The 27,583-nt window shown below is 47.4% G+C and overlaps 1 protein-coding gene across 2 annotated transcripts in view; it reads left to right on the top strand.

Moving 5' to 3' along the window:
* LOC147727491 (alcohol dehydrogenase E chain-like) overlaps positions 1 to 27,583 on the top strand; it is a 523,815-nt gene that overhangs the window by 352,355 nt on the left and 143,877 nt on the right. For both annotated transcript variants that reach the window (XM_086961567.1, XM_086961568.1), the window contains exon 6: positions 6,143 to 6,403. In XM_086961567.1, coding sequence (XP_086817693.1) covers positions 6,143 to 6,403 — 261 coding nt within the window. The remainder of the gene's footprint in view (positions 1 to 6,142; positions 6,404 to 27,583) is intronic.

Raw genomic sequence — 27,583 nt, 5'->3', positions numbered from 1 at the left:
TGTCAGAACGACCTGCACCTATAGCATATCTGGTATCTCATGTTTGGAGGATGTAGTGTTTGAAGTAAAAGGTCTCTCGGGCAGAGGCCGTTCATCACTGAATGCTAGTGCATGCAAAGGGATCTTCATGTAGAGTGCGGGGGCCATGGGCCTACCATGGTAACGGGAGCAGTAAATTACTTGCATGGAGACAGGAAGGCAAGGCCCTTTGCTCTGCAGCCGGGAATATGTTTACCTATTTCACTAGACTGGAATGTGTTTTCGCGGCGGCTGAACAGATAACTGTAGGCAAAATAACATTTTGGCAGGCAAGGAGGCCGAGCCGGGCACCGCTCGTCTGTGCAGGATGTAAGGTAGGGGTCAGGGATGCATACAGTTTTCAGAGACAGGAGAGATGAGGCTCCGGGCCTCGTTTAAGGGCCTAGCTCGACTGGGCCAGGAAACATGGAGAAAAACGTGTGCTGAATTCAAAAGTGCACCATGTAAAGACGTTGGCACCATAGGTTTAGAAACCTAATTAACTGGATATTCATGCATGACTGGATAGCTAACATGTTAAGAATCGACGCAAATCCATATGCGTCTTTCTAGCATGAACAGAACAGAAGTTACACGACATACAAGGAACATGGGTGCATGGATAGGGTGCGAGTGGGGGACACATTGGCTACCTGAAATTTCTATTACCTCAAAGGCACCAAAAACTTCATTTTAGCTTGCCAAATGTTTGTTAAATCACCGCCCAGGTGCGTCAATGAGCAATGTTGTAACAGCTTTTGCTTTGGTTTGCTGGGGCATACGCACTGTCACCTGGCACAAATAACGTAAGTGAGAGCATGCAAAAGCCTGAGATTGGACTATCATATTCATATGTGTTTTTTTGCAGCATCACATTACCTAATAAATAGCCATCTTCAAACTCCCCTCGTTATAGATGTTGGTGTATTCCACTGTGCCTGAAGATGTGTGAGTCATGGGTGCTCCCTGGGTATTTCGCCACTATATCTGTCATTATCTTATGTGCATAACAAACAACTTTGATATTGAGGAAATGTGTATTTTACCTGTTCTGAAACAGTTATTCTGTATGGGCTGGGGTACAAATAGAGAGTGGAACATGCGTTCCATCTACACACCCTAAGGCATTGAGGCATTTGGTCACCCGGTATGAAGTTTAATTTTGTTCTTTGGATTTCCTCTACATTCCTGTGGAGGTATATGTACCTGTTGATGTTTAGGAGCATGGCATCTAGGAACCTCAGAAAAAAACGTGACAGCACACTTTGTAACACACAACCAGCAACAGCAATCCCACCCTGGTAGCTGCCTGAGGCCATAAAGTGCAGAAAGAACAATTCCTGCACATGAGAAGGGAGGAAACTGCTGTGCAATGTACTGCTTTGACAATATGGTTTCACCAATTCAGTCAAATCTAATATAACTGCACTACCTGAATTCCTCAAAGATTTTCTCCTCTGTCTGTTAGAAAATGGTGAGACTGGTTCTAAAAATCTTCCCTGGCTCCTCCTCCTCTAGTGAGCAGGCACTAATCGCATCCTCTTCGCAATCACATGGAGAGCAGCCATGTGGAAACCACTGGAATATTCTGGGTCAACTTTTATAGTTTGCACACAGTTATCAATCAATCAAGCAGGAAATATAAAGCGTGGCTAATCATCAGTGAGGGCATCCAGAAGCTGTGGTTCTGGTTACCAGGGCTGGGCCAGTTGAACAGTCAGGTCTTGAATGGTGTTCTGAAGGCGCAAGAGGAGGTCCTTCCAGGATTTAGCTGCAAAGTAGGAGAAGGAGCGTCCTCCACTGTTAATTTGATGGATGCTGGAGGTGCGAGGGATAGGGAGGCGGAGTACAGGTGTCTGGCCGGTTGGTGGAAGTTCAGGTGGTGGTTGATGTAGGCTGGTCCTTGGTTGTGCAGGGCCTTGTAGGTGTGAATCAGCATCTTGAATTGACCTCTCATCTGCATGGCGAGCCAGTGGAGTTTCTTGAGGTGAGGGGTGATGTGGTTCCATTTTGGGAGGTCGAGGATGAGTCTGGCCACAGAGTTCTGTATTACATGTAGTCTCTTCAGTAGGTTGGTGGTGATTCTGGCGTAAAGTGCCGTAGTGCAGGTGGCCGATGTTTAGGGATTGAGTGTTGGTATGCCTGGTGTTGATGGGGAGACCTTTGAAGATCTTCCAAAGCATGTGACGAGTGAGGGAAACAAGCAGAAGAAACTACATTGATCTTGGTTTTCATGGTGAGTCTGCTGTCTAGGATGATGGCAAGGTTATGTGCATGGTCTGTTGGAGTGGGTGAGCGTCCTAGTTTCGGGGGTCACCAAGAGTCTTTCCACAGGGAGGTGTTGTTGCTGAAGGCCAGCACTTCCATTTCGGCGGTGTTGAGCTTTAGGCAGTTGTATCTCATCCAGTTTGCGACGCTCGTCATACACCTGTAGAATTTTCTTTTGTGGTGGTGGGGTCTTTGGAGAGCGAGGGGATGAGCTGGGTGTCATCTGTGTAGGATTTGAGATTTAAACCATGGGCTCTGACGACGTTGGCCAGTGGGGCCTTGTAGATGTCCGACAGAGGTGGGCCGAAGGATGAGCCTTGAGTAACGCTGCATAAGATGTTCTTGAGTTCAGATGTGAACAGTGGTAACTGGACTCCCTGAGTTCTTCTGGTGAGGAAGGAGGCAATCCAGTTAAGAGCATCTCCTTTGATTCAGATGTGATGTCTTTTGATGAGGGTGTGGTGGGACAAGATGCCAAATTCTTCCGAGAAGTCAAGGAGGATCAGGCCCACCGTTTCTCCTCAGTCGGGGAGGATTCTGATGTCGTCAGTGGCAGCAATTAGGGCAGTTCAAGTGCTGTGATTGGGGCAGAATCCAGATTGGAAGGTGTCCAGAAGATAATTACTCTCCAGGTGTTCAGTGTGTTGGCAATTGAAGGCTTTTTTGAGTACTTTGGCGGGGAAGGGGAGCAGAGAGATGGAACAGTAGTTTGTGAGTTTGCTGGGGTTGGCAGAAGGTTTCTTGAGTAGGGGTTAGCCTTCTGTGTGTTTCCATTCGTTAGAGTAGGTGATCGTAGTGATAGAGGCATTGAAGAGGGTGGTGAGCTTGCTGCTGATCTACTTGCTCCTGAGGTTGAAGATGTGGTGAGGACAGGTTGCCGTAGGGTCTCCTTAGTGGACTGAGTTCATTATAGCTGTGGTGTTCTGTGTGGTAAGCTGGTCCCAGGTGGTGTGTGTGTAGTCGGGTCTTGCTTCAGTGACAGCAAGCTGGTCATAGTGGTCAGAGGGAGTGTGCTGAATTTTAAAGTTCTTGCAGGTGGTGGAGATCTTGTTGTGGAAGAAATCTGCAAAGGTGTTGCAGAGATCTTGGGTAGTGGTGATGATGTTTTCTGTGAATGAGGGGTTGGAGAACTGTCTGATGATGTTAAAGAGGTCTTTGCTGTGGTTGGAGCTGGCTTCAATGCGGTCCTCCAGGGTTTTCTTTTTCATCTCCTTCAGAAGCTGGTGGTAATGCTTGAGGGCTCCTTTGATGGTTACTCTCTATGTGGATGCCTTGCTGGTATGCCAATTCCCTTTCTTATTGCTTGCAGTTGGCTTTGCAGTTTTCAGCTCTGTGATGCACTAGCTGGCCTGTTTGGTGGATCTCTTGCATGTACTGGGCCTGATGAGGGTGATTCTGTCGGCATTGTCGATGATCCAGACATTGAAGTTCTTGACAGCTTGTTCCAGATTGGGTGCAGTGTCAGGGTGGGAAGTGTTGAGGGTCTTGGTCCACTGGCTTTCTGACACTTTGTTCCAGCTGCAGTGTGATGCACTGGATGTCTCGGGCAGTGCCGAAGGGGTCTGGTGATAACGCAGTGGATGATGACATAGTCTGTCCAGGTGAGTTTGGTGGCATGACTGTACTTTACTCTGTTGCTGGACATGAAGATGATGTCCAGCGTGTGTCCTACATTGTGAGTGGGACTGGCGGCTGGTTGGGTGAGGTCGATGTTGTTCATGCTTTCAAGGAGGTTGGCGGTGTTGGTGTTGTTAAAGTTGCTGAAGTGGAAATTGAAGTTGCTGAGGAAGATGTAGCCCTTGGAGTCAATGCTGAGGGTGCGATGAATTCGGGAATGGCGTTGCAGAAGCTGGAGCATGGTTCTGTAGGTCTGTAATTGCAGGTACCCCTGATGGTGGATTTGCCATTTGTTTGGAGTTTGATATTGAGATGTTCCATGATAGGTATGATGTCATCTGCCTTGGTGGTGCAGTGGATGTGTTCTTTGTGGATAATGGTGACCCTGCCTCTGTATTTTTTGTTGCGGTCCTGGTGTGCTATCTTGTAACTGACGGGTGTTACTGAGGCGATGTCAGGAGCTTGAGCCAGATCTCGATGAGGTAGTTGACGTCAGTGAGAAGGTGTTGATGGTGTCCCAGATTTCAGTGGCAAAGTTGCAGAGTGATTGTGTGTTGAGGAGGAGGCAGTCAAGTTGTTCAGACACAGCCATGGTTGACGTGGTGGTGGTCATTGTGGTTGTGAGTGCTCCAGTATGGCAGGAGAAGTGGTAGTGTAGACAGGTGAAAGGTCTTGCTGTTGATCCTGGAGAGGTGCCGCAGCAGTTGTTGTTACAGAGTATGGAGTCCAGGGATCAGAGTTTTGCGGTGGTGTATCTGCAGCTGGCAGGAGAACCAGGGTTCCTGGTGCTGGGCGTGGTCCTGGCGTGGATGGACATGGATGGGAGCAGACTGGCTTGACTTTGGTGTGCCGGCAGTGCACCTGCTGCTCGCGTCCTCTGCGCGGCCGCGCTACGACTTCCATTAAGTAGGTCCTGGAAGGAGGTAGGGGTGCTGGATGGCTGTTGGGCAGGTGGACAATGGGGAGAGAGCGGCATTATGCAGGCAGTTAAGCCGGAAGGTGGCAGGTGGGCAAAAGAACACTATGAGCATGGAGACAGGAACATAGTATGCAATAAGTTAAAAGAACAATACAGTAAGTGACCAGAACAAGCAAAGAATACAGCAATACAAACAGCAAAGGAAAACAGTGATTCAAATGGGAAAAAAACACTACGAGCACACAACAATGAAGGAGACAGGCAATTACAAGGCAGTAAGTGGCCGGAACAACACAATAGAGTAAGTGACCCAAACAAGCACAGGAAAACAGCAATACAGGGAATAAGGCAGACAGGCAGAAGGCAACAGCAGGAGAGAGGAGACCTGCAGCACAGGCAGCAAGGGGGAGCTAGGTCAGGAACTTGCTCAATGGGGCCGTGGCCATCATTAAGTAAGTCCTGGGAGGAGGAAGGGGAGGTGGGTGGGCCAGGAGGGTGGCAGAGAGTGGGGGAGAGAGCGGCATCAAGCAGACAGGAAAGCTTCAAGTGGGCCAAAAAACGCTACAAGCACGCAGTCATTAAAGGAAAAGGATATAAAGTACAATAGGTGTCAGAACAATACAATACAATACAGAAAGTGAACAGAGGATATTCTTAGTTCGTATCAGGGTAGAGGCAGAAGTTTCTGTAGGAATTGCCTTTGTGGCACAAACTGAATCAGAAAAATGTATGAACAGTACAAAATTACATAAAAAATGTAAGGGAGAGCCAATACTCACATTTCGGAGCTATTTTATGCAGAGATTTCACCTGCAAGCAGACAAAGTGTACGGCTGAAATACTAGGGAAAAACATGCAGGAATTGACATGGTAATTCCCATTCCCACATGTTATAGCCAAAAATCTTCTAACACTTATTATTTCTCCTGACTTTACATGGAACCTTGGTAATAATAATTCTGGGTGAGGGGATAAATAGTATTATACAAGACCACGTGTAATGAAGGCCATTGTGTGAAATCAGGTGTGTTGGTTGGCTGTTGGTCCATGTTAAATTTATGGTTGAGACATGGGTTTATCATGATAGCTCTCATTTATCATTGCCTTAGTTTCATAAGAAGCTGCAGTTTAAGGGTTGTCGGGAGATTCTTCTTAGTTGGGCGGGGCAGACATGGGTGAAATAGGGCCCAAACCATGTGACTGAAAGGTGACAGAGTAGTGCAGCATTAATTTAAATCAAAATCTTCTCCATACAATACATTTTTCTGCTCCTACCTTATTCAACCTACAATTTTTCTACCCTCAATTCTCTATTTCCAGGTTCATGCTGGGTCTACTTGTGTTATTTTTGGTCTGGGAGGAGTTGGCCTATCGGTCATAATTGGTTGCCGAGTTGCTGGCGCTGCACGAATCATTGGAGTGGATATCAAAAAGGATAAGTTTGCAAAGGCAAGAGTATTAGGAGCCACTGAATGCATCAGTCCCCAGGATTTCAACAAGCCCATCCATGAGGTGATCACTGAGATGACATATGGTGGTGCGGACTACACCTTTGAGTGCGTTGGAACTACAGATCTTATGGTATGTCACTTGTACTCAACTGCAGGCCATTATTACTGCAAACAAATGAAATGCACAGCACAAAAAATTCAAAGAAGAGCAAGAAAAGATCTTAAGTTATGTTACCTTTAAGGAGATTTGTATAGCACTGCATTACCATTGGTATAGTCTTGCAGCTCTTTTGAGTTTGGGTACCTCTATGCCTGCGTCTTGAGAATTTCAAGAAAGGCTGTTTTCAGTTTGAGTAGGATCATCAGTAACTGTTGGACTTAGCCGTTTTTGCAGGGTCATTCCCGAACCTTTTTTTTCATTCTCATGTTTTCTGAATACATTTAGATTGGCTTTTAGGAATCTGTACACTTTACCACTGTTAGCCAGTGCTAAAGTGCTTGTGCTCTCTATTTCAACTTTAGCTTACACCTTATTGACACATTTAATTTGCTTGTAAGTCGTAAGTAAAGTGGTACTACATATACCCAGGGCCTGTAAATTAAGTGCTAGTGGTAGGCCCACAGCACTCATTGTGCCACCCACTTAAGTAGTTTTTGAAACATGTTTCAGGCCTGCCATTGCAGCCTGTGTGTGCACGTTTAAACTGCCATTTCAACCTGCCAAAATAAACCTTTTGCCAGACCCAAACTTTCCTTTTTAATACATATAGGTTACCTCTGAGGTAAACCCTAACTAGCCCATAGGGCAGGGTGCCGTGTATTTAAAACATTGGGCATGGACTTTTAACTTTAACATGTCCTGATAGTGAAAAATGCCTAAAAACATTTTTTACAACAGATATATTTGGCTACGCTGAAGACCACTACTCTGCTAGGATCAGTTTTCAATAGTCTAAATGCTTTCATGAATTTTCTAGTGTCCAGATTCTTACATAGTGCACTATCCACTTCTTCCGAAGCTGGCAATAGGATGGACAAAAAAAAGTACATGGGCAAGTGATTCCAAGTGTCCTTGGCAAGCAGGACAAAGATCATCTGTTACGTCCCTACATGCCATTTATTCCTAACCTTTGAAAGGCAAAGAACCGTACCTGAATTACAGGTGCACTTTACTTGCGAAGGAGGGGTGGGGGGGCAAGTACATCAACGGTGTGCTCGTACTGGGCATTGGATTTAAAATCAATGAAGGTTAACAATAGAGAGTCTTTGCAGTTCAACACATTTTCAACTGCAACACACTCACAATAGTTTGCTTTTATACTGCCTCTGGCTATCGTACATAACTTCTCTGGAAAAGAACATAATTGGTGCAGGCCGGATTTCTGGAGTAGATCCTTAATGTAGAGTAACCAGAGGATTTTCACAACACCCTGGCAAGCCATATGGTCTATGAGCGCAATCCTGTAGAACACTAGGGGCTAGATGTAGGTAAACGTGAAATACCGATTCCTTAATACCGAATTTTACCGAATCGGTATTAAAGAATCGGTATCTCCAATGTACTAAAAGATTCAGTAAAAATTACCAAATCGGTATTATTCGGTAAAAAATAGCGATTCGGAAGGATTCGGTAAAAAAAAAACAATACCGAAACCCCAATACCGATTTGTAAATACCGAATCCAATACCGAATCGGTAAATACGGATTCGGTAATTTAAAAATTCAGAATTTGTTGAATCAGCCAATCCTGTGCATCCCAATTACCTCCCAAACAGGAAGTGGCCACACCCAGGCAGCTGCACTGAACTTGGAGCTGACTATGAGGCAGGTAGCTGAGCAGGGGAGCCAGGAGCAACACAGCCTTTCTTTGCCAAGAAATAAAAACTTGCAAAATGGCAAACCAGGAAAGAGAGAAGGATGGAGGTGAAAGAAAATGAAAACAGACGTTTAGTGAAAAGGAGCTGGAGGTGCTCATTGAAGAAGTCATCAAGGACCATGAGAAGCTGTTTGGCAAGCAGTTCCTCCATGTGCTAGAATCGCAGAAGAGACAGATCTGCCTTGCGAATCAGAGCAAGATTATTGCCATTGGGGTCACCCAGTGCTCCATTGAGGACATAAGGAAAAGGTGGTATTACCTGAGGAAGACTGGAAAGCCGAGGATGGCGGAGAGGCAGAGGCAGGCTAGCAAAACTGGTGGAGGAAGGAGCAGAGCACCTGCACCAACAGCCCTGGAGCTCATGGTGGAGTCCACCCTCCAGACGGAGAGTGTGAGTGGGATCGGTGACGCAGACAGTTCTACCAGAGCTTCCAGCAAACAAGGTAAGCTTCATGCACAGCATCCTGTGCACCCCCCTCCCCAACCTCAATCCCCAGAGAGGCATAGGTACTCCCACTCTAGTCCATGTTTCACTCATAACCTGCAATGCATTATGGGCGATGTAGTCATAAGTAACATTTGTTCAGAACAGTCAGTCTAGCAAACCCAAAGGGATGTGACAGCAATTAGCAAGCAGAGGACAGTCAGTGTGATTGGCAGGCATAATGTTTAATGCAATGCAAATGCTGCCCGATAAGTGAGTACATCTATATGCTGTCTTTACTGGCGAGACATCTCGCAGTGCAGCAGAGGGGAGCAGAGGGAAGGCACCCAGGCCAGAGGGGAAACAACAGGAGGAGGAGCAGTCGCCTGCAGGGCACACAACCCCACCACCAATGTCTCCATCCCCACCATCACCACAGCTCCAGACAACGCCGCCATTACCAACAACACCATCACCACTGCCACAATCAACACCACCACCACTGTCCGGCAGGAGGCATGCCGTGGCCACCCTCCAGCAGATGGAGGTGTCGGAGGAAGAGAGCACAGGGGACCAACAGTCAACAGTGGCTGAGGACTGCAACAGGGAAAGATCAGAGTCCCCATCAGAGTGCGCCCACACATCCTCAAGGCGCGGCAGGGCAAGGGCAGTCAGTCCTCCAATCCCGGGCCAAGGTGACAGTGTGTTCGCTGGGCTGGAAAGCAGCATGCTGAAGGTCCAGCACCTGCAATGGAGAGCGATGCGGTCAGTGCAGAGGGAGATGTCACACATGAATGCGCACATGTATCGCATCGAAAAGGGCATCAGTGCAATTAACAACACCAAGTCTGAGGGCATGAGTGATGTGGCGTCGGCTGTGCGGCAGCTCTGCAGCTCTGCAGCAAGTTTGAGGAGGCCGCCTGTCTAGGTGCAGGGAGAGGCAGAGACTTGATGCATACACCAAGCTGTCCACTGCTACCTCCCTAATGTCCCGACGCTCTATTGCCATGCAGGAAGAGATGGCATACTGTAGTAGGGATGTGGCTAGGGGGATGGGCACAATGACCTCAGCACTTGAACTGCTGCAAACTGATAAGGTGGCCACTGCAGCAGAGGGGGGGACAGTGAGGAGGCTACTAGCCGTGGTAGCCTTACGCCCTCTCCCACCGAGAGCAGTAGGTGCAGCAAACGCCACAGCGCTGCCCAGGAACATACTGGCAGTGCAGACAGTGGGGCCAAGGAACGTGGCAGTGCAGAGCACAAAAAATAGAGCCAGCCATGGTTGTACATTAATGAGTGATGTAACCCATGGGTGTATGGAGACTGATTCAGATCTTGATGGTGTGCACTGGTCATTAAACACCATCATGCAAATAGAGTAATTGGCTATGTCTCCTTACACACTCAGAAATAGTTGCGTGTTATCTCAGCCCATCTCTGTCTCCCATCCGGTGATGCTGCCACACGAGCTGCGCAGGGCTCTGGCAGTGGATTGTCCTCACCCTTGTCCTCAGAGTCAGTTAGTTCCACTGCTGTTCCTTTCTTTGTGGCAAGGGTATGCAGCATTGCACATGTTGCTATTATTTTGCAGCAGATGATGGGGCGGTACTGACGTGCACCAACACTTTTGTGGAGGCAACGGAACCTGCTTTTTAGCAATCCAAAGGTGCGCTCCACAACATTGTGCGTGCTTTTATGTGCCACATTGTATCTCCTCTCCCTTGGGGTGGATGGGTTGAGGTATAGAGTTAGTATGAATGGCCGGAGGGCATATGTGCTGTCACCTAAATGGCAAAGAAAGTGCCATTCATTTGGATCACCAATACGTTAAATCAAGGTATACATCAGGGGGTGTCACATTGATTTACCTAGCAGGTATCCTTCTCCAAATTCACCAGCAGCCAGACGTGTATAGATCCCACTGTTCCTAAATATGTAGGAGTCGTGGGTACTCCCTGAGAATTTGGTCACAATGTCAGTAATGATGACGTTTGCATCACATATCACCTGCACGTTGATGGAGTGAGTTGATTTGCCGTTGCGATATATGTATTCTGTAGCTGCAGGTGGGCAGATTGGCATGTGGGTCTCATTGATGCAGCCTATTAGGGAACTGTGCCTTTTGGTAGAAATCCAGCTTGGTCTGCTGCAGTTCCGCCTGTGTTCTGGGGAAGCGTATGTAGTGATGCATTCTCTGCATCATGGCGTCCAGAAAGGAGTTGAAGAAACGGGACAGGCAGCTCTGTGACACACCACCTGCTGCAGCTATCACACTCTGCTAACTTCCTGATGCCAGGAGGTGCAGGCAACAGAGCAGACTCCGTCATAGCACCGCACCTCCGAGACGTCATCAACTGCTCCTTCAACTCCGCTACCTTCCCAGAAGACTGGAAACACGCTGAACTCACCGCCCTTCTGAAAAAACCAACAGCCGACCCCACCGAACTCAAAAATTACCGCCCCATCTCGCTTCTTCCATTCCCGGCCAAAGTCATCGAGAAAGCCGTCAACAACCAGCTGGCCGCCTTCCTCGAAGCCAATAAATCCCTCGACCCCTCACAATCTGGCTTCCGAGCAAAACACAGCACTGAGACCGCCCTCATCGCAGCAACAGACGACATTCGAACTCTACTGGACAATGGAGACACAGTCGCCCTCATCCTCCTCGACCTCTCTGCAGCATTCGATACAGTCTGCCACAGCACCCTTCTACAACGCCTCAATAACATCGGAATCCAAGGAAAAGCACTTGAATGGATCACCTCGTTCCTCACCGGAAGAACCCAGAAAGTCCGCCTTCCTCCATTCAAGTCCGAGGCCTCTGAAGTCATCTGCGGCGTACCTCAAGGATCCTCACTCAGCCCCACCCTTTTCAACGTATACATGAGCCCCCTCGCGGCCATCGCACGCCAACACAACCTCAACATCATCTCTTACACGGACGACACTCAACTGATCCTTTCTCTCACCAATGACCCCAGCACCGCCAAAACTAACCTACACGAAGGAATGAAAGAAGTTGCCGAATGGATGAAACAAAGCCGTTTGAAACTGAACTCAGACAAAACAGAAGTCCTCATCTTAGGTACATCCCCCTCTGCTTGGGACGACTCCTGGTGGCCGGAAGCCCTCGGAAAAGCACCCATCCCGACAGACCACGCACGGAACCTTGGCGTCATCCTGGATTCTTCACTCTCAATGAACAGACAAGTCAGCGCCGTATCCTCTTCCTGCTTCAACATTCTCCGCATGCTCAGGAAAACATTTCGCTGGATCCCCTCCGAAACAAGGAAAACAGTCACCCACGCTCTGGTCACGAGCCGACTGGACTACGGAAACACCCTCTACGCAGGTACCACCGCTAAACTCCAGAAGAAACTCCAACGAATCCAAAACGCCTCAGCCAGGCTCATATTAGACATCCCACGCAACGAACACATCTCTGGTCACCTTAAAGACCTCCACTGGCTACCCGTCAATAAAAGGATCACTTTCCGACTGCTTACCCACGCACACAAATCACTCTACAACATCGGACCAGATTGCCTCAACTCTCGACTGTCCTTCTACACTCCCTCCCGCCAACTACGCTCTTCCAGCCAAGCCTTCGCCACTGTACCTCGCATCAACAAGACCACCATGGGAGGCAGATCCTTTTCATACCTGGCTGCTAAAACATGGAACTCACTCCCCGCCTACCTTCGCCTCACCCAAAACCACCTAGCGTTCAGAAAGCAGCTTAAAACATGGATATTTGACAAATAATCCTCCTCCCCTTCCTAAGCGCCTTGAAACCCTCTGGGTATGTAGTGCGCTATACAAATTTCATGACTTGACTTGACTTGACTATTGCATGCGCCCTTGGTGTCTGATGCGCCAGGTATGGTTGCAGGTCCCGCATCAGGTCAAGGATGGTGTGCGGGTGTAGCCTGTACCTGTCATGGATTTCTGACTCAGTCATTTGGAACAGTGTGACACGCAGTCTGTACACATGCTCTTCGCGTCTCCAAACCCTCTGTCCTGCTGCTCGCACACTTAGCCGCCTTGCTATGACGTAGTGGTCCGCCATTGTGTTCACACTGTTGCATTTTGGGGCTGTTTTTATGCACTGCACCTGATTATCACCTGCTCTGGGTCAGTTGTAATTGCCAATTCTTTAATACCGAATTTGGACAAATTCGGTATTACCGAATTTTGCTACATCGCATTACCGGATTTTTACTGATTTGTTATTTACCGATTCAGTATTTTGAGGTTTCGGTGTTGACCGATCGGTAAATAAAGAATCGGTAACTCTTTCCCTTTAATTTACCGATTCAGTATTACCAATGGCATTCAGAAAAAACCTACATCGCACAGTGCTAAATGCCCGTCTGTAACGCTGAAATGTTCTGATTTTCGGCTTTACCAACCGGTATTTAGTCACCTACATCAAGCCCTAGGTTGCTAATTACATTTAATAAGTGCTAACCTTTGATTGAGAACAGGTGAACACTAGATGCTTTGAGCCTGGAAATTGTACTTAAAATCCTCTTTAATGGTAAAGTCGGACTTTAAGTTGCAAATTTGAAAATGTCACTTATAGAAAATTGGCATTTCCCTGCCCTAATTCTTTGGTGCTTGCAGCCTCTTCCTGGGTCACATGACTGGGTGTAGTTGGCAGTTGTTTTTTATTCCTCATAGACAGCCACACAAGAGAGGGATTAGGTGTATCTGAGTGGGCCATCAACTGCCACGATGGGTGGGCAGAGCTGGGCACAGCCCCACATGCAACTGAATAGGTTGTGCCCTGCCTTCACACAAAGAACTTGTCACCACTACATTGTTCATGCAGCCAGCTTGGAGCCAGGGAAGCAGGAAGCTTCGGGAACTTCAAAGGACTTTCTCAAGAAACTTCTCCTACTTCATAGGAGGAACCAGGAACAAAAACTGGACCCTCAGACCCACTTTTCAGCAACTCCGGGGCCTGAGGATACTACTGAAGAAGGATCTTTGTGCTGATTTGCTCCTTGCTCCCAGGACTGCGACTCTGCTACTCTTCAGTCTGCTCCCCAGTCTGCTCCCCTGCTTGCTGAGAAAGAGGATTGGGCATGCACACTCAGGGGCGGCTCCTCCAAATGGGTGGAGCAGCATCACTCCACTGCTTTCTCACAGTGCGAGAAGCAGAAACATAAAATGATAATAAAAATACCATTTTATGTTTCTGCTTCTCGCTCTGCGAGAAAGCAGAAGAAGGCTTTGGATGGTGTCAGGCGGGTGGACGGTCCTGCTCCAGGGCGGGGGGGGAGTGACTTGCCCACAGTTGTGGGTGCTGACTGTTTGGTTGGCCCCAAGGCAGACCAACCCAGTCATACGCACTCTCCGTTTAGCCTACATCGAGAACATGGCCTCCTCATAGATGCCTGTGCGGTCGGTGTACCTGCCAATCACAATGCTGCCATTGCAGCATTGTCATTGGATTAGGGGAGGGGAGGGAGGCTGCCTGCTTCCTGGGACTCGGAGCAGAGAGAGAAGGAGACGCGACGCAGGACCGGGTAGGCGAAGGTACGTTTTAATATTTTTTTTAAATTAACCCCCTCCCCAAGCGACTCTTACCCACTGCAACTGTACACCCTTCATCTCAGGATGAACTTACGCCAAGGTCAGCAAGCTGACCACTTGTTTTCAGCTGCATGGACATGACAAGCTCCAGAGGCTCCCTGCAGCTTCCCAGCTGACCTGCTGCATTGCCTTGTAACTGGAGGTGCCTGAGCCCTGCTGGCCTCTGCTAGAGTGGGTTTCTGATCTCCATGTGGTGTCTCTCAGATCCTCTACTCTTGGTGTGGTCTCAATTGAGCTCTCTAGAAGTTTTAGGCTCTTCACTTATGTGAATGGGTTTGTTTGTGCCAAGATATTGCCGCCTGCAATGCCCGCCACCGCAAAGTTTCAAAGAACCAAACTCCACCAACGATGCCCCGCATTGCATAATTTGCATTTTCACTGTACAGCACTGACAGCCTGCAGTGACCACCAACACAAAGCTCCAGCAACGACCATCCATGACACCTGATAGGATCTTTGCAATACAGTGTTAACCATCCATGATGCCTGGCCTGCACTTTGCACAACTTCAACCTCTCCAAGCTCCTAGCGGCACCTTGCAAGACAAATGGAACTCTTCACGCTTAACTTTGAAGTTAACTCTTTCAGCTGGACTAACCTGGTCGCAGTATCCAGCCCGCACTCCACCGCGGTCGGGTTGAACTTGTGGCTTTCACCAGTCTTGCACGGCCAGATATCCACGATTGGCACTTTGTGCTTTTAGGTGCTGTACTTACCGGAAATCTTTAAAATTACATATCTCTGAATCTACTTCTGGATTTTTGTCCTTTTGGTGTCAAATAATCTATCAATTTTTTTAGTTGAATTTTTTAACTTGTTTTGGGGGGACTTTCTTGTATTGTGTTTCACTTTATTTTTGGAAGTCCTGCATAAGTACTTTCCACATTGCCTGAAAGCTAAGCCTGCAAAAACCACAGTTGATGGACAGAATGCAGAACAATGTCATACATTCAACCCAGTACAGAGATCTGGACCTAGATCCATCGTTTTTTTTGCACTCCACACCACCCCAGTTCAGACAAGGCCATATGCAAATCAGTCTGACCCTGTGCCGGGCTGAAGACGGCTGGAATGCCAGAAACCGGTCCTCGGAAGCTTGTTTCCGGTCCAGGGAAGACATGGCTTGGCAGTTCGGGCTGGACTGTTCCCATGAGGCACAGGGTCAGACTGATTTGCATATAACCATGTCTGAACTGAGGCGGCAGAGTGGGCTAAAGAACGGTGTTGGATTAAACCCAGATCTTTTGACTGGGTGTGAGTGTTTGATTGATTCAGATGCTCCGTCCATCACCACCCCCTTTTGTACCGCTGAAAGCTAAGCCTGACTGCTTCTGCACGAAGCTACCAGAGGGTTAAGCACAAGTTAATTTGAGGTTTGCTTGTGTTTTGCCCTGACAGAGATTGTGATTGCTGCTTGAGCAAGAATCACCCCCCTCAAACCAGTAACCCTCTTTCCTTTTAAAAAAAATGTCCTAGAGAGTACAGAATACAGACATTTTGTAAATTGATAGCATGAAAAACAGTATACGCAATATATTTATTTCATTTGTGTATAAAATCAATTATGGTACATTCAGTAAATAATTTCATAATACATCAGTGAGTCAAAGAGGCAGCAGTTAATCTCCCAAGTCACTTTGCCATATAACCACTACATGCAGGAGAATGTTAATGATAAAAAACGTAAAAGGCTCCGATCTAGACAAGCCCTTCCAACCAGCAGGAGTCAAAGGCGAGCAAATCCTTTTACCCCAGACCACCGGTGACCAAGTTGGTCATGGGGGACCAAATCATATGGCCCCATTTCTTAGACCACCTACCCTTACAGTTGTATAAAGCTATTAACAACCAAGCCACTGCAACTGAGATACAAATAAAGTTTATCTGGATCGAATCTAAGTCATCCCTATTATCATCACCAAGAAGAATCATGAGTGAACTGATACACACCTCTCTCCCAAAAAAATTACCCCTACAAGCTTCCATTCCTTTCTTCAGGGGGTTGTAATTTTTCAACACCCATGGAGCATGTGAACTAACTCGACGGAGCCCTCTCCACAACTAAGGCACTTCCCTTTTCCACAACCCAAATAACTTTGCCAGTGTAAAATACAAGTTACAAACTAGCCTATCTCAGTATAGATGAAAGAAAGATCTTCATTCCTAATACAATTGACATACATAGATCCTTATATCTCTTACCTAACTTACTGGCTCAGTTAGCTTCAACCTGCTCCAGACCTTCCAGTGTTGTTTCCAATACAACTTTATAAATATGTCCAACCATACAATCCAAATTGGTGATTGCCTCTATGAGGGGAATTGTATCTAAGGAAAATATGTCTGCCCAAGGTTGGTTCAATAAGTCCTTTGCCTGTAGATATTTAAAATGATATATGACATATATTATCAACCTTAGGGTGCATCCTAATCTCAAGATATGCAACCATTTCCATCCTACGGATATCTGTACAGCCAATCTGAGTTTTCTGCTTGTTCAATAAATACCCGGACTTCCTCCCATATTCCCCTGCCAGTATTTCAACCTCCATATCGCACTCTTAGGGTCAGAGGTCACTATGGCAATGTTTGCTGCATATGCTAGTACCTTTGTGTCGTAGCCATTCATTTGGACTGGCTTTATTGCCTTACTTTGCAAGATTTGTTCAGTGAATGGGTCGATATATAAGACAAACATAATTGGAGAGCAGGAACACCTCTGTCTTGTCCCTCTCACCACCTCTATTCTTCCAGAATCTTTAACCATCATTTGAAGTCTAGCATACAGATTGGAGTACATTGCCCAAATAGCAGTACTAAAATGTGGGGCAAACCCATTTCACTCCCGAATTACCCGTAAATATTTCCATGACACACACTCAGTCAAAGGCTTTTTCCGCGTCAAGGAGCCACAGGATTCAAGCTATCCTGGCTGATGAGGGGGTGAAACCCTGAAACCTGTCCTTGGATTCTTGTTTCTGGTCCAGGGAGGACCTAGCTTGGCAGTTCGGGCTAGGCTGTTCCCATGAGGCACAGGGTCAAGACTGATTGGCATATGGTCAGGTCAAAACTGGGGTGGCATGGTGAGCAAAAGAATGATGGATATAACCCAGATCTCTTGACTGGGGGTGAATGTTTTGATTTGTTCTGCATTCTGCAATTATGTGTCTTTTGCTTTATCACCCTAAGTGCGCCAGGTATTCCCAGACATGGGTCTGATGCTCTCCATGCCACTGGAGTCAAGCTATCCTGGCTGATGAGTGGTAAAACCCTGAAACCGGTCCTAGGATGCTTGTTTCCATTCCAGGGAGGACCTGGCCTGGTAGTTCGGGCTGGACTGTTCCCATTGGGCTCTGGGTCAAGACTGATTTGCATATGGCTGGGTTTGAACTGGAATAGCAATGGGAGCAAAGAATCAATGGTTTTAGGCCCTGACCTCTGTACTGGGGTGAATGTATGACATTGTTCTGTATTCTGTCCATCTATTGTTCTTTTTGCATTTGTCACCCCAGATGGGACGGGTATGCCCAGACGTGGGTCCGTGCTCTTCATGCCACTGTAGTCAAGCTATCCTGGCTGATGAGGGGTGAAACCCCGAAACCGGTCCTAGGATGCTTGTTTCAAGTCCAGGGAGGACCTGGCCTGGCAGTTCGGACTGGACTGTTCCCATTGGACACAGGGTCAAGATTGATTTGCATTTGGCTGCGATCAAACTGGAATGCCATGGGGAGCAAAATAAACAATGGATTTAGGCCCAGGTCTCAGTACTGGGATGAATGTATGACATTGTTTTGCATTCTGTCCATCAGTTGTTCCTTTTGGATTGTTACCCCGAGTGGGACTAGTATGCCCAAATGTGGGTCCCTTGCTCTCCAGGCCACTGGATTCATGCTATCCTGGCTGATGAAGGGCGAAACCCTGAAACAGGTCCTAGGATGCTTGTTTCCAGTCCAGAGTGCACCTGGCCTGGCAGTTCGGGCTGCACTGTTCCTATTGGCGCAGGTTCAATACTGATTTTCATATGGCTGGGTTCAAACTGGAATGGCATGGTGAACAAAAAAACGATGGGTTTAGGCCCAGATCTATGTACTGGGGTGAATGTATGACATTGTTCTGCATCCTGGCCATTAATTGTTCTTTTTGCATTTGCCACCCCGAGTTGGACGGGTATGCCCAAACATGGGTCCCGTGCTCTCCATGCCACTGGAGTGAAGCTATCCTAGCTGATGAGGGGTAAAACCCTGAAACCGGTCTCAAGATGCTTATTTCCAGTCCAGGGAGGACCTGGCCTGGCAGTTCGGGCTGGACTGATCCCATTGGGCGCAGGGTCAAGACTGATTTTCATATGGTTGCGATCAAACTGGAATGGCAATGGGAGCAAAAGAACAATGGATTTAGGCCCAGATCTCTGTACTGGAGTGAATGTATGACATTGTTCTGTATTCTGTCCATCAATTGTTCTGTTTGCATTTGTCACCCGAGTGGGCCGGGTATGCCCAGACGTGGGTACTGCGCTCTCCATGCCACTGAAGTCAAGCTATCCTACCTGATGAGGAGTGAAACCCCAGAACCGATCCTAGGATGCTTGTTTCGAGTCCAGGGAGGACCTGGTCGGGCAGTTCATTCTGGATTGTTCCCATTGGGTGCATGGTCAATACTAATTTGCATATGGCTGGGTTCAAACTGGAATGGCATGGATAGCAGAAAAACGATAGTTTAGGCCCAGATCTCTGTTCTGGGTTGAATGTATGACATTGTTCTGCATTCTGTCCATTAATTGTTCTTTTTGCATGTGTCACCCTGAGTGGGACTGGTATGCCCAGACGTGGGTCCCGGGCTCTCCATGCCACTGGAGTCAAGCTATCCTGGCTGATGAGGGGCGAAACCACCAAACTGGTCCAAGGATGTTTATTTCCAGTCCAGGGAGGACATGGCCTGGCAGTTGGGGCTGGACTGTTCCCAATGGGGGGCAGGGTCAAGACTGATTTGCATATGGCTGGGTACAAACTGGAATGGCATGGGGAGCAAAAAAACGATGGCTATAGGCTCAGATCTCAGTACTGGGGTGAATGTATGACATTGTTCTGCATTCTGTCCATCAATTGTTCTTTTTGCATTTCTACAACCCCTTGAAAGCAGCCCTTGTCACTAAGTTTCTGCTCATCCCAGATGGACACTGATTAAGGTTTTGGTACAGTTGCAGACTGACATGCCAGTCTTCGGAAGATTTTCTGGCCTTTTCCAGTAAAGCACTGACTGGTTGGGTTATGGGCAGCCAGTTGAATAGTTATGGAGGTCTGTATGATATAATTATGAGAGAACACATGTGCAGCATGTGTTTCACAGAGTTGGGCCTTCACCTGGTTGACTGGAAGCTCACTGACCCCAGAGAGCTTGCAAAGGAGGCAGACCTTTGAGTTAGTACTAGAGTGTCTGGAAAGGTACCTGGGAATGATTCTCAGGTGGGTGGTTCAGGTTCCCCCAACAAAGTGACGGGGAGGTACGTAGTGACCCAGACAGAGGCCTAGTATAGTAATGGGGCAAATAATTCCCATGTCCCTTCTAAAAATAGTGGATGGTTCTGGTGGGCGGTGGGCCAGGGTACCTACTTTCCAACCCCGGTGCTTTCATTGCACTCAGCAGTGCACAAGCAAGGGAACCTGGTCCGTACCAAGAGGCCATTCTCTGCGCCAGAGACAGAGCTCCATTGTACAAGGAGAACTGGGAGGGGCAGCCACCCAGGGCACCCTGAATGCTCAGTTTTCTGGGTGTACTACTGCAAAGCAATAAGTATGGAGGATCAGATGGATGGGCAGGGGGAGGAAAGGTCACCCCTGTCACCTGCTCAGTACAGGGTACAGACCATCGGCTTAAAAACTAATTTCCAGATACCAGGCCTGGACTGTTGGGAGGTTGAGTGGAAGTAGGGTGCCTAACACCCGGGGCTGTTGCACCCACTCTGAGAAACCTCAGATGTCAGAAAACCCTCAGGAGCCCATAAGGAACTCCTTGCCAGGCTCAATAGAGGCCTACACATGCATGGGACTTCCATCTGGAAGTTGATTGTCCGGGGCCTGGCTCTTTATACTGGCAGCTGTCAGTGGCCTTTGTTGGTTACTGTAGTTATGGAAATACTTTTCTCTGGATTGGAGACAGAAGTCTGATAAAAGTGGCATATTGGGCCATATCACCATGTTCGCCATGGTTGCACTATCTGCCTAATGGAATGCATCTATGAGAAAGTTAAGGTTAGGTGCTTAACAGATGGGGTACCCCATGGGTCAGTTCAGTGACTCAGGAGAATGAATACAGTGGGACCCAACAGAGTCTAGAGCAGCATAGGACTGACAAGTGCACCTGCCTAACATTGCCTTCACCAATGTTCTATCTCCTAAGCAGGGAAGTCCATTAAGGTATTGATTAATCTACACTGGCTTTTGGCTGGCTGGAGGGGTGTCATGTTGAACTTCGCCCTTTTTGCATTGTCATTCCCCAAACTTTTTGCCTTTCACCCTCCTGTTTTATGAACCAGTTTTGGTTGACTTTTATGATTCTGCACACTTTACCACTGTTAACCAGTGCTAAAGTGCTTGTGATCTCTCATTTAAACATATTGAAATTGGCTTATACCCAAGTGGCACCATTAATTACCGCGTAAGTCCCTAGTAAAGTGGTACTACCTGTACCCAGGGTCTGTACATTAAATGTTACTAGTGGGCCTGGGGCACTCATTGTGCCACCCACTTAAGTAGCCTTTTAAACATGTCTTAGGCCTCTCATTGCAGCTTGTGTGTGCATTTTTAAACTTCTATTTTGACCTGCCAAATTAAACAATTTGTCAGGGCTACACCTTCCTTTTTAATACGTATAAGTCGCACCTAGGGTAGACCCTAAACAGCCCATAGCACAGGGTGCAGTGTATTCAGAAGGTTGGACATGTACTTTAAACTTTTACATGTCCTGGTAGTAAAAAACTTACATTTGTTTTTCACTACTTCAAGGCTAAAAACAGGTTGCTTTATTACTTTTAATAAGAGCTAACGTTTGATTGAAGACTGGTGAATATTTCATGTTTTGTGTCTGAGAAATTGTAATTAAACATCCTCTTTAATCGTAAAGTTGGATTTTTCTATATGATTTTCATGATTTAACAATAAAAAATCATAAAAAGCAAGCAAAGGCAATAATAAAGGTGTTTCACGTCTTCATGCCCCACCTCCACCTCCCAACTTCCCCTCACCCATCCTCCCTAGAGAATCAACTCTCATGACTCGCCAAGGAGTCCAATGTGGATGATACACCTAAATAAACCCACCATTCACCCTAAATTTTGGAAAATGTAGCCCAGCAGCCCCTGGCAATGTAGATAGGCTCTACCAATTTAGCACACCAATCCATCTCAGCATGCTAATGTTTCAGAGTCCTTGGGGATGGTTGTTTCCTAGTTAGAGCAATATCTCTTTTCGCCACCAAAGTTGCTAGTCCAGTCAGCGTGCAGTCTCCACAAGAGCTCTCCAATTCATCCAAATTGTATGGGAGTGTCCAGAACCACTGCAAAGATGGATTTTAAGTTACAATTTTGAAAATGACACTTTTAAAGAGTTGGAATTTTCCTCACTGTTAGACCTGGCACCCTTGGCGTTGGTTTTCCCTGTATTGTAGCGTTTGCTACCTGTGTTTTTGCTGTGTGTTGGACTTTGATTCTGCTAGTCCAGATGCTTTGGGCACTCTGCCACTGCTGTTCAGTGCCAATCTGCAAGTGCTCCCTTTGTAAATTATTGTTATGGATTAGTGATTCCATGATTGGCATATTTGATTTACTAGTTAGACCCTAGTACAGTTCACTGTGTGTGCACAGACCTGTAAATCAAATGCGGCTGGTGGGCTGCAGCACTGTTTGCGCCACTCACATAAGCAGCCTGTAAATGTAACTCCATTGCAGAGCCTGTGTGCAATCTGGTACTGCCATGTCCGACCTGGCATGTGCACCCACTAGCCAGGCCCTAACCTTCCCTTTTCTCACATGTGAGTCACTCCTATGGTAGGCCCAAGGTACCCCTGAGGGCAGGGTACAGGGTAATGTTAAAGGTAGGATATGCCCTGTGTGTGTGGGATGTCCTGATAGTGAAATACAGCCAATTTAGTTTTTTCACTTTTGCAAAGCTATCTGTTCCCATAGGAAAGACTGGAAAGAAGGAAAGGAAAGAATGAGGAGTTTGCTTATAACATTTTATAAACATAACTACCCCAGGGAACAAGTTGGGAATATAAAGTTGGGTATGCCTAAACTCAGAATGTTATGATGCATCTTTTAGTGAGGGTGATTTTTATATTCTGCGTTTGAAAATACCACTTTTAGAAAGTAGGTATTTTCCTGCTTAGCCATCCAGTGTGCTTCTGTCAGGATGTGTATTGACTGTCTGGCTTTAGTGTGACAGGGCTGTAGAGGTACAGTGGCTCCAGTGAGTCTGGATGAGTCAAGACTGGGCTAAATAGACCTGGGCTGCATTTAGAGGAGGGGGAGGAGATTTCCTTTTCACCTGAATGGGCCTGATCTGCCTTCCACAATGCTGTCTCCACCTCCTGCCAGGAAGCTGCACCATTGAGGACAGACACTCTCTGCCTTCAGAGAACAAAGGATATTGCTTTATAAATATTGGGGTCCAGACCCCAGAACTTTAGAATTACTTTTGGACTTCAAGAGGAACCTCTGCCAAGTAGATGAGCTAGAGAACCTGGAGGAGGAGTACTGCCCCTTTGCTTTGTACTGACTGTGGTTAGCCTGCAGTGGCTGTTTCTGACAAGGAGAGGAATTGTGTGTGCATCCTGCTTGAGAAAGTATCTACAAGGCCTTTACGTGGAGCTTGCCCCCTGTTCAAGAGGTCTCAGGAACAGCAAAGACTTCACCATCCCTCTGGGCACCATCTCTGGTTCAGCTGGTTCCAGTCACTGCAAAAAAAAGGCAACCAGCTCCGTTACTGTGTCTGTTGCAGACTCAATGTCCTGAAGCCACCGCAGAGTGCACCGCCTCTCTTCACAACACAACCCTGGTCTCTCTGACTTAGGAAACAAGCCGCTGCTTGCACCGCGTTCTGTGGGCATCGCACACCGAAAATATTTGCTACATGCTGCACAGACGTCATCGACTCCGTTGTTGCTCGACTCCAACATCAAACTGCTCCGTTGCTGCACCGTGACCTGCCAGCACCGGATCAAGCACCGCCTCACCCTTAGTCTCACCGACTCCGTCAACAAGCCTCTGCCTGCACTGAGTCATGAAGACATAGCCCGCTTCAACGCTTCCATCTTAGATCACAACTGCAATATTTGCCCCTGACTGGCATGTACCATTGTGTTGGCCGCAACAAGAAAGGTACTGTCTCCGAGTCTGTCGGCACTTTCGCTAACCTGTACCAACGCAGTTATCTGTAATTGTTAAACTCTGTTGTGTTTAGTAACGCGGTAGCCCCCAAAAGAGCTACTGAAACTGAGGAACTGAGTTTTTCACATTATTCCTGCCATTTAAAGGTTATCTTGCACAGTACTATTTTTTTTCAGTATTGTATGTTGGATTTTTGTCGTTTCTGGTCCTGTGTGGTCTAGATACATTTTTGATTATTTTTCTAAACTGGTGTGGTGTCTGTTTGTAGTGTTTTCACTGTGTTACTGTATGCATGCACAAATGCTTTACACATTGCCTGTCTGCTCTTGCCAAGCTACCAAGGGGGTGAGCAGGGCGTTATTTTAGAAGCGTATCCCAGTTACCATGATTAGGAACAAGGGTTCCTAATTGGACAAAGGCACCTACTTCTGCCAACTAGAGACCCCTATTTCTAACACTCACTTAACTATTTGGTGACTGCACCCTGTTCCTCGGCCACATAACTGGGTGTAGTTGGTTAATTGGACTTTGTTTAATCCTCCCAGAAAACCACACAAAAGAGGGGTTAGGTGGGCCTGAATGGGCCATCAATTAGCAGGATGGGTGGGCGGAGCTGAGCACGAACCCACTTGCAACTGATTAGACTGTGCCCTGCCTTAACACAAATAACTTGTCACCACTGCATTGTACATGCAGCCAGCTTTGAGCCAGGAAAACGGAGGCAGAAAACTTCAAGAACTTCAAAGGGAATTCTCTAGACACTTCTCCTACTGCCTCTCTAATGCCCTGCTACTCTGCTGCTTGCTTCCCTGCCTGCTGAGAATGAAGACTGTACCTGAACCCTTCATCCTAGGCTGACTTTCTGTTTTCAACCACAGGGATATAACAAGCTCCATAGGCTCCCTGAAACTCCCCAGCTGACTTGCTGGCTGGACCTGCAACTGGACCTGGACGTGCCTGAGGGATGCTGGCCTTTGCTGGAATGAGTCCCTAATCCCCAAGTGGTGTCCCTCAGGTATGGCCTCAGTTGAGCTCTCCTGAAGTTTGGTCTTTTCTTGAACACAAACAGGCCTGTTTACAGCAAGATATTGCTTCCGAACATCACAATGTTCCGGTGAACCTGACTCTTCATGTTATAGCGACTTCCAACGATTCCAGGCACTGCAAGATCAGCATATTGTCCTCGAGCATCAACAGCTCAAGGTGACCACCACCACAAAGCTCCAGAAAGGACTGTCCGTGATGCGTGACAGGATCTTCGCACTACTGCAACAACCATCGGTGGCGCCTGACCGAAGGAATGAAAGACGTCGCCGAGTGGATGAAGAACAGCCGCCTGAAACTGAACTCAGACAAGATGGAAGTCCTCATCCTGGGATCATCTCCCTCCGCCTGGGACGACTCCTGGTGGCCCCCTGCCCTGGGCACCACCCCCAAGCCAACGGACCACGTACGAAACCTGGGTTTCATCCTGGACTCCTCCCTCTCGATGACCAGACAAGTCAACGCCATCTCGTCATCCTGCTTCAACACCCTGCGCATGCTCCAAAAGATCTTCCGATGGATCCCCACCGAAACCAGGAAGACGGTCACCCAGGCACTCGTCACCAGATGACTGGATTATGGGAATACCCTCTATGCGGGAACCACAGCCAAACTACAGAAAAGACTCCAGCGCATACAGAACACCTCTGCATGACTCATCCTGGACATCCCCCGCCACAAACACATCACCGCCCACTTGAGAGACCTACACTGGCTCCCCGTCAGAAAGAGAATCACTTTCAGACTCCTCACCCACACACACAAGGCTCTCCACGACCTGGGCCCCAAGTACCGCAACAACCGCCTCACTTTCTACGCACCCACCCGCCAGCTGCGATCGACCAGCCTCGCCCTTGCCACCGTCCCACGCTTTCGCAGAGCCACCACTGGAGGAAGATCCTTCTACCACCTGGCGGCCAAAACATGGAACTCCCTCCCCGTCCACCTACGGCTGACCCAGGACCATCTCTCCTTCAGGAAGCAACTCAAGACCTGGCTTTTCGAGCAGTAACGGAGCCCGCCCCTCCCAGCGCCTTGAAACCCTAGTGGGTGAGCAGCGCACTTTATAAATATGATTGATTGATTGATTGATTGGCCTTCACTTCAGGCAACATTGACGACCATTTGCAGTGCTCTCCCTGCTCCTTGCTGCTCCTTCTGCGGCAAAGAGAACTCTTTGTGCTGGACTTTGAAGTAACTGTTTCAGCAGGGCTAACCCGGTCACTATATCCAGCCTGCGCTCCATTCCAATCGGCCTGAACTTGTGACTTTCACAGGTCTCACACAACTAGATAACTATGAGTGGAGCTTTGGGGGTTTTAGGTGCAGCATTTTTCTGAAATCTTTGAAGTTGCATATCTTTTGTTCTACTGATTAGATCTTTGTCGATTTGGTGTCAAATAAATTACGCAATGTGTCTAAATTGGCGTGTGATTTTTCATGCTTTGTTTTTTCAATTTATTACTGTTAGAAGTGCTGCATAAATGGGTTTAACATTGCCTTTAAGTTAAGCCTGACTGCTTTTGTGACAAGCTGCTACAGGGTTACGCACAGGTTAATTTGGGGTTTGTTTGTGTTTCACCCTGACAAGATTGTGGTTGCTTCTTCAATAAGGTTTCACCCTCCTCAACCAGTAACCCAGTTTCCAAGATTGGTGTTCAGGGTTGAGTTTTGAACTTGTGTTTGTGCAATGCCATACAGTGGTTTTGTGTTATGCTAATAACCCTTTATAAACAATGTTATACTAATTCAAGCCTTTTTTAAAATTATTTTTCTCTCACTTGGTAATTTTTACAAAATTAATTCCTGCCTTGCTTTCATACACTTGGGACTCTTTTGTTGTTGTGCCTGTAATACCTTGCCAGAATGGGAATGGATTTCAAGTGCCTAGCAAACTACAACTAAATGGACCTTGTCCTCATTGATGACCTGTGCAAGACAGAGCTGGGGAATCTCTGCAAGGAGAAGGGAGTAGCCGTAAAAAAGGGATCCACTAAGCAGGACCTTTGGTATGCACTGTATGATTTTTAGATGGTGCAGTGGGAGGCGATGACTCCATAGGACCAAGAGGGCAATGGCCCTAAGAAGGATAATGAGGAGGATAGAAATGACTTAGCAGTGGCTCCAGACGAGAGAGGAGGGCCCACAGAGATGGAGTTTCCTTCTGGATTCAATGCAGGAAGCAGGGTATCCTCTCACGCCCTGTCTCCTGAACAGTTCAAGGACAGAGAGGCTGAGAGGGACCTTAAGGTGCAGCTAACCCGACTGGCTACAGAGGAGAGAAGAGCTGAGACTTAAAAAGGTCCTGTTCAAAGTTTATTCGTTTGATGTTGCATTGTCATTAATGGATGACAGGGTTGAACACCTGCAGGTTGGGACTCCCAGTCCTCTTTTCTAGCATTTCTTTCTGTCGTATGTCAGTGGCAGGAGCATACATTGTCCCTATACAAAGGTACTCTATGATTGAATGTGTCTGTTCTTATGTTGCATTAAACTGCACAATGCACTCTCTAGTTTTACAGCCTGTGTTTACTTGCTGCTTCCTTTTGGCTTGGTGCATTTCAAAGGCTGGATGTTGTATTTTAATTTTCATCAATTAGCAGGTTCCTTTGCCTTGTGCTGTAACCCAGAAGCCTGCTTTCTTATTGGGCATATTTGTGCTATGGTAACCCTAAGTCATCCTGAGAGATGCTTTATGATTTTATCCCTTGCGCACTTTGCCACTGGCTTCAAGCTATCTTGGCTGATGTGGGGTGCTACCCCAAAACTGGTCACAGGATGCTTGTTTCTGGTCCAGGGAGGACCTGGCCTGGCAGTTCAGGCTGAACTGTTCCTGTGAGGCACAGGGTCAAGACTGATTTGCATATGACCATGTCTGAACTGGGGTGGTGAAGTGAACTAAAGAACGATGATGGATTCAACCTAGATCTGTGACTGGGGTGAGTGTCTGAAATGCTTCAGCGCTACGTCCATCATCTCCTT

Source organism: Lissotriton vulgaris, chromosome 3_1 (assembly GCF_964263255.1).
Source record: "Lissotriton vulgaris chromosome 3_1, aLisVul1.2, whole genome shotgun sequence".
NCBI lineage: Eukaryota > Metazoa > Chordata > Amphibia > Caudata > Salamandridae > Lissotriton > Lissotriton vulgaris.
Note: the sequence above shows the minus strand (reverse complement) of the source record. Positions and strands in the feature narration are given on the sequence as shown.